At 39.9% G+C, this 7,570-nt stretch overlaps 1 protein-coding gene across 1 annotated transcript in view; it reads right to left on the reverse strand.

The window, feature by feature from the left end:
- The window catches only part of ABCB5 (ATP binding cassette subfamily B member 5), a 124,935-nt gene extending 117,804 nt beyond the window's left edge, over positions 1–7,131 (reverse strand). The window contains exons 1-3 of the mRNA XM_075557582.1: positions 7,079–7,131; positions 3,110–3,164; positions 1,641–1,791 (exon numbers count right to left, since the gene is read on the reverse strand). Of these exons, the coding sequence (XP_075413697.1) occupies positions 1,641–1,791; positions 3,110–3,164; positions 7,079–7,131 (259 nt within the window). The remainder of the gene's footprint in view (positions 1–1,640; positions 1,792–3,109; positions 3,165–7,078) is intronic.
- Between the last annotated feature and the right edge of the window lie 439 nt (positions 7,132–7,570).

A 7,570-nucleotide genomic window follows, 5' to 3' on the forward strand; every position in this document is an offset into this window, starting at 1 on the left:
AAGATTGAACTAATGTCACTCAATAGTTTGTGTAGAAATTGTCAAATGGCAGCCTGATATGCTATGTCAATGATCATCAAAACCACAAGAAAATATTAGTTACAAAGAAGTACTCCCAAACAGACTGTCTTAGATCACTAGTGTTATCCATCCATCCATCCATCCATCCATCCATCCATCCATCCATCCATCCATCCACCCAGAAAGAGATATTGTCAACAAACAATCCGCATTTGTTCACGGAATTGGATCTTTATGATTAACAAATAGAATGGCATCACTGATTTAATTTATATGATTAAAATATGAAAAACATAACCCCTCAGAAGCACAACTATCACATGGAAGACTATAAAAGGGAAAGCAAGGCTTAAACTACATACACAAATTTTCATTGTCTCTGAGTTAATTCTGACTCATTGCAACCCTATAGAGTGGAGTAGAACTGCCTCTGTGGGTTTCCAAGACTGTAAATCTTTGTGGGAGTAGAGTGGCTGCTGGTTTTGAACTACTGACCTTGTGTGTAGAAGCCTAACGTGTAAACCACAACACCACCAGGGCTCCTTAAACAAGGCTAGGACAATTGAGTCTTTGGGTGGAAACCAAGGTGGTAGAAATTGGCATGAAAAATCAAATAGGACAAAGAAAGAGGTAAACAGAGACATAGCTAGGCTGTGTGTCTAAATGAGGTATGTGTCCCAGTTATAATGAACAGCAGGAAAGGACACTTCTTAAGGTCAAATTTTAAGGAGAAAACATACAAAATCAGGAAATTACTAAAATGTGTAACATTCATCCCATACAGAAGATTATAGGAGAACTGCAGGAACTTACAGGTAAAGAAGAAGGTCAACTTGAAAAACACACAATCCTGAACTAATCCTGAAGAGGATGTGTATACATGGATGTCTGCAAACCCAGGTGGTCCCCAAGTACCTGTCTTCCCTGCACCAATCGCAATTTCTCCACCCCTGCCCCCTGCCTATCTGCATTCAATGTGTTTGCTCTTAGTGCTGGAATTTTCTGCATGTTCTTTGCTGCTTCATTGCAGTATCATGTTCTGTAATATCATGTATGCCCCTGTATGAAGAAAGAAATCTGAAATAATGACCCATTAATGATCTCTTCTTTTTTTTTTTTGGTAAAGGATTTAAAATATTTTTTAATGGGTTTAAAAATTTAAAGAGATTTTTAAAGGGTGCAACACAATGGCCTGGAGTGATCCAAGCCTTTGACTAAATTAGGACGTAGGACCATTTGTGATAGAAAATTCTACACATTTCTAGAGTGACATGTTTTTCCATTGTCAGTCTCAGGTAACTCTCATATATGAAGTACTGTCAGTAAATTTAGAAATACATTTATATTTGTTGGAACCCTTAAAAATAATTATCTAAATCTCTTCGATAGCCTTCATATGAAATATAAAATATGATTTGACAATGATGCCGTACCATTAAGTGCTCATGGTTTCTTTGTGGATACACTTTATTCTTTAGCAAATCACAAGACTACATGACTTAAATACATGTTATATAAATGCTGTTTGATCATACAATACTCTGTATTGTACACATTGGTTTTTATCAATTAGTGCGCGTGAGTCCTCCGCAGTCCAGAAAAACGAATGTTGTACTCACTTCTGTTGGTGCTGCTGAGGCAGCTGCTAATGAACTTGTCACTCATTTCCCCCAGAACCAGTGACATTACAGGAAGACAGGCTCCATTCATCAACGATGCCAGTAACCCCACAGTCATGAGCACGAGGTCCAGTCCGTCAGCAAAGCGGAACTGAGGAAACAAAACAGCGCTATGCTAGCCACAGACAAGTGTGGTTGCCTCTGAGTAAATGCTGCTGTCCACGTGACCTAAAAGACTAAATAAACCCACGAAGTAATCTTACGGCTTTGCATTCTATTTGAAAGTGTTGTGGAAACATGAAGTAGTACAAACGATAGATTTGTGGCACAAATTAGGCCACATGTGAGTGTGAACCAGAAGCTGCCTTCCCATGGATTTACTCCGCAATTAAGCTATTCCTAAAGACAGGGATGAAATATTTTGGTTTATGGAACATTAACCTGCGACCTTTTCTCAAATCTTTGTCCCCGGCTTCTCTGCACCACAGTAACGATTCAGCAGAGCCGTGAAGGGCTTCAGTTTGCTCAACAAATGCTATGGGTTAGCTTCTGGATTCTTATTTGAAAGCCCATCGAGTTAGTAGAATTGTCAAGGCTGTTTGGCAAAAGAAAGAAATGCCGGACAGCCAAATACGGAATGCTCTCCATTCTATTCGACAGCCTTCAAAGCACGATTCTGAAACCCAAACATGCGCAAAACACATGCTCCGTGAACAGGCAGGCACTAGACACTCTTTCTGACATTAAAAAATCACAACCCCTCCCCCCACAAGCGCAACTCCAATCCACTTCTGTCAGGATGATGGTGACTCTTAAAAGTAGCACAGGCTTCCCAAGGCCACGGTCAACAGCAGAACAGATAGCCACTCCTTTCTCCTGTGGAGCCTCTGAGAGATTTTTAAGCGCTGACTTTTTGGTTCCCAGACAAGCACTTCATGATCGCTCCACAAGGGCTCCTTTTGTGATATATATATGATTTATAAACTATTTAGATGCTTGTTCTTTTACTTAAAAAGGATTTATAATGACTTAAAATAAAAACGACATGTATCAATGTACAATCATTGGAGATCATTAAAATGTAAATGTAAGACAGTAAATGTCATTATAATATATTAACTGCTCACACACACAAATCTGGAAACATTTACCTATTGACAAAATGTGCATCTATACAGTCGCTCTGGAGCCACTGACTGTGTTTCTTCTTCTCAATTGACCTTTGCAAGGCGCCACCTCAAGCCACGCGTCATTCTGTGTGCTCTGGGGTATGGGAAATGCGCTGTGTACTTTCCTCACCTCGCATGGAACTTTCAATATGCTTTTCTCCTGCTGGAAATAACTCGTGGGTGCACTTTTTCAAATAAGGTATACATGTGCAAACTACCAAGAAAACACAACCATTCCATTTACAACTCACAATTCCCTAAAATGTTCATATCACATACACTCCAGCGGATTGGACTTACGATCTCAATAGGCCCAACGGCTTGTGGTCTCACGTTGGGCGATTCTTGCAGTGTTCTGGAAAACGAACATTTAAAAAGGAGAGGTTATGCTATGACCATGATGTGAAAAAACTTCCAGGTAGGCTTCATCTTTTGTTGTGGTGGCTGTTGTATTGGACGCATGGCGACCATGTGTGTGTCCTCTGTAGGGTTTCCCACACGGTGACCTTTTAAAAGCAGGCTGTTCTTCCAGGGTGCCTCGGGGTGGGTTTGGAGGGCCAAACTTTGGGTTACTAGTTGCCGTTGATATCAAATTGACCTCAATAATGAACTTAAAAAATAATGCTGATGGACAATGCAAAGACTTAGTATAATCCCAAGCAAACCAACTCTTATCTGTGCCCCTAAGGTTTTTAATGTAACACCTGAAGCCACTCCTCTGAAGCAAATTTTAACTCATTTTGACAGAGTGTTCAAGAGCAACCATGAGTTTTCAATAAGTGGAGGCCTGTGAAGAACATATTAAACAAATATACTCTGAATTTTGATCCCCATTTAAAATGCCCACTTCCTAACACATTGCCAGGAGACCCAAATGAAAGTTATAAATTAGATCTTTTCAGCTCAGGGAAATTCATTTGTTAAACACGCACACACAGAGTTTCTAAAATGTTAACACAATACTGGCAGTGAACACATCGCTTTCTAAAATTCCATTACATGACTGAGAACTCCTGACTCTTCCCTCCAGCTATATTACATATTGTTCTGCCAGGTTGGATGGCTGACTAGGCATTTAATTTTATCCCACCAGAGGTTAATAGTTTACTTAGGAACTGGAGGGACAGATTTGCTCCGAGAGTATGCATGGATGATAAAACACGCTTCATGGGTATAAAGCCCCATTACCGCTCTTCCTGTCCAAAACTTGGACTTTAAAGCCTAAAACTTCGTAAATGCTTCTTTCTTAAGTTTTGTTTCAGGGAAACCTTTTCTGACCCTTGGTAACTTTCATTATAAACCTTCAAAGCAGGACTCCAGGATTTTAAAAAAATCTCTTTTCTACCATGGTTCAGAGAAGAGAGCAGGGCAGGGGTCACAGGACAGGCTTGGAGGTCTCCCCACCCTTTAAGACTCCAGGGCCACAGCCCCAGGACACCCAGATGGGCAGTGCCTACAGCATAAGGAGAGGGTGGGGCTGTACCACAAGGGGTGAGGGGCTCAGCCACTGTACCTTTCAAAAGCACACCCCCAGGCTGTTCTTCCAGGGTGCCTCGGGTGGGTTTGGAGGGCCAGACTTTGGGTTACTGGTTGCCTTTGATATCAAATTGACCTCAATAATGAACTTTAAGAAAAATAATGCTGATGGGCAATGCAAAGACTTTCAGTATAATCCCAAGCAAACCAACTCTTTTCCGCTGCCCCTAAGATTTTTAATGTAACACCTGAAGCCACTCCTCTGAAGCAAATGTCTAACTCATTTTGACAGCGTATTCAAGAGCAACCATGAGTTTTTAATAAGTGGAGGCCTATTCAGAACATCTTAAACAAGTATACTCTGTTCTAGGTGTTGGGTTTACAAGTTGGAAAGGCAGGCCCCAAAAAACATAAACCCTCTTCTGATTTCACTTTTTATAGTGCTTTCAACCCTTGTCTTCCATGGCTATAACTAGTTTATTTCATATCATTTTCTCCCATTTTTCACCTCCAAATGAAATGAGGTGTAGTTTCCCTCTTCCTTATGAATATTAGCACAATTAACCATGTCCCCAACATATTTTCTGAGTCGTTGCACCTAGCTGCCACCCTCAATTGCTATTGTCTTTCTATTGACCTGTTGCCTTTTTCTGTCCATCACTATTTCTCATGAACCCTTGTGAGGTAGGTAGTACCTGGGTGTGAAAATGGTTAATGTATGTGATTGCTGATTGCAAAGGTTGGAGCTTTAGTCCACCCAGAGGTGCCTTGGGAGCAAGGCCTAGAAATCAACTTCCCACTATCCATTGTGAACTCTGTGGAGCACAGTCCTACCTTGACACACACGCAGTTGCAATGAGTCAGAATTGACTCTGGCTACTGGTTAGTGTGCTTTTGACCATTTTATAAGATATTGAACTCTGAGTTGTTAAATAGCCCAACTTTATTTATCCAGTACCTGGACTTGAGTCTTACTCCAGATTCAAACCCTCAACAATTAACTGTGCCTTATGACGTGAGGACCAGCATTCCAAAATTAAGTTCTTGATAAGATTGAATCTTCCAGCTACTCTCTAAACCAAACCACTCCTTGTCCTTAGTGACTCGATTTAGCACATTCCTGTCATGAAATACAGATGGTCCCTTCAGTAAACACTCTACACGGTGCCCTTAACCTGGATGCACACGGTCCCTATAGAAAGGCTGTTTTTCCTGTCCTGCTTCCCTTATAGATGACCTTGGAAGTCTAGGAACAGCCAGTGTTAAGCGATGGCTCAACTTGAACAAGTGTTCAACCCTGTGTTCACCACATGACTTGAGCTGCTAAGCAGATTCTAAGGAAATAGACCCTTCAACTATACTTGTCATTTTTCAATATTTGTTCTAATTGGCTTAGCAATGATTAAGATAGCTGATGTGAAATAAGGACAAAGTAAGGACTCTTTAAAAAAGTACACCCCCGCTTTCTCTCCTGACCACTAGAATACTTAACATTTTTACTCTTCTCTCTCCTAGTCGTTCACCAAATTCATTACAGTCGAACTCTCCATCACAAAGATAAAGTCCCTCACGTGAACGCAGGCTGATCACATGTTGGGGGGTCAGCCCAAATCCTGTGTGTTACTTGGGCCGGCTCTGACCAAGGAAGACAGCGCCTGGGCACTGGCCATCTGATGCCCTGGAACCAATGACCTGGTAGACATTCATCCGTCAGAAACGCTCCAGATGTACTTCCCTTACTTGTGGTTTGTGCCTTTCTGAACCTCGATGACTCATTAGCTCAGCAAGGTACTTTGTCAAGTGCTTGTCAACTCTGTTTCTCTGCTTTGTAAAACACTCTTATGCTGTCACCAACGATTTGCTTTAAATTTTAAACAGCCCCGGCCCTCCCATCGCACTAGCACAGAGACCACTTGGGAAATCAGTGCTGAAAATATGATTCCGTCCTCAGATAATGCTTAGTGTACAAATGTATTCCGTAATAGATTTGTGTTCTCATCACCTCTTAGAATTTACTGGATCGGCTCTGGGCTTAGGAGCAAAAGATGCTTGGATATTATGGTCCAAAGATATAGGTTAAGTCTACCTTAAAGTGGAGTTGTGATTAAAGGAGAGCTACGAGGTGTGAGATGTAGCTCTCTGTTTTCCAAATATTCAGAAGATGAATTTACTTCAGCTTCAAGAAGGTTCTTATCAACACATGCTAAAACTTGATTAACTGGTGTCGAGGGAGCTCCCTTTCTGGTTATTGGTAGCCCTGTGTTAATGAAACCAGAGCTCTACAGGGGAACCTCTGGGTTTAGAGTGGGCACAATTATGTTATTATAGTTAATGTGGACATGAGCTAGATTGAAAAATTTCCACTGTAAACCTTGAATCAATTCATTGTTGTTGAGGATGTTTTATAATGTAGCTATGCACATTAGGCTTCTAGTGAACTAATAATTAGAATCCAACATCTTTTTAAAAATGATCTCTGCCACATGGAATGAAGTAAATCTATAGAGAAATGAAATGAAAATATTCAGACATCTTCCCCCTACACACAGGTAAGCCACAAGGAATGTATGAAATTTAGAAGAAGTTGCTGAAGAGCTAAATTCAATCTTGCAGTGATAACTGGTCCTAAAACCACTGTGACACCAATTGTAACCTCGGTCATATCGAAGTCCAGTACAAGACAAATAACATGTTTGGAAACAGTGCTAAGCATTTTTGTTAACTCTATGAAAGGATGCAGCATATTTGAAGTTGAAGAAGAAACATTTTTTGCAGGATTTGGGGAAAACTTACCCATTTCTCGGATAATTTTCTTGCCTCTCTTCATCTCTCTCAGAACTTGCCATCCTACTTATATAACTCAAGTTTTCTGAAATAAAATACTATAAACATGAAATAAGCTATTAGCAAACACAACTTTAGCATAAAGAACATTTAAAATTATTTTATTTTTATTTATTATTTTTTTTGAAATCCTTAATTTAATTTTATTTTTTTTAACAATTTATTGGGGCTCATACAACTCTTATCACAGTTCATACATATACATACATCAATTGTATAAAGCACACCTGTACAGTCTTTGCCCTAATCATTTTTTTCTCCTCTTTTCTTTTTTTACATTTTATTAGGGACTCATCCAACTCTTATCACAATCCATACATATACATACATCAATTGTATAAAGCACATCCATACATTTCCTGCCCCAATTTTTTAATTTTTAAATTAAAATTAATTTAAAAAACGAAATGAAAATAATGCTGCTCATACTTTCACCACCTT

This window comes from Tenrec ecaudatus, chromosome 9, assembly GCF_050624435.1.
Source record: "Tenrec ecaudatus isolate mTenEca1 chromosome 9, mTenEca1.hap1, whole genome shotgun sequence".
Lineage (NCBI taxonomy): Eukaryota > Metazoa > Chordata > Mammalia > Afrosoricida > Tenrecidae > Tenrec > Tenrec ecaudatus.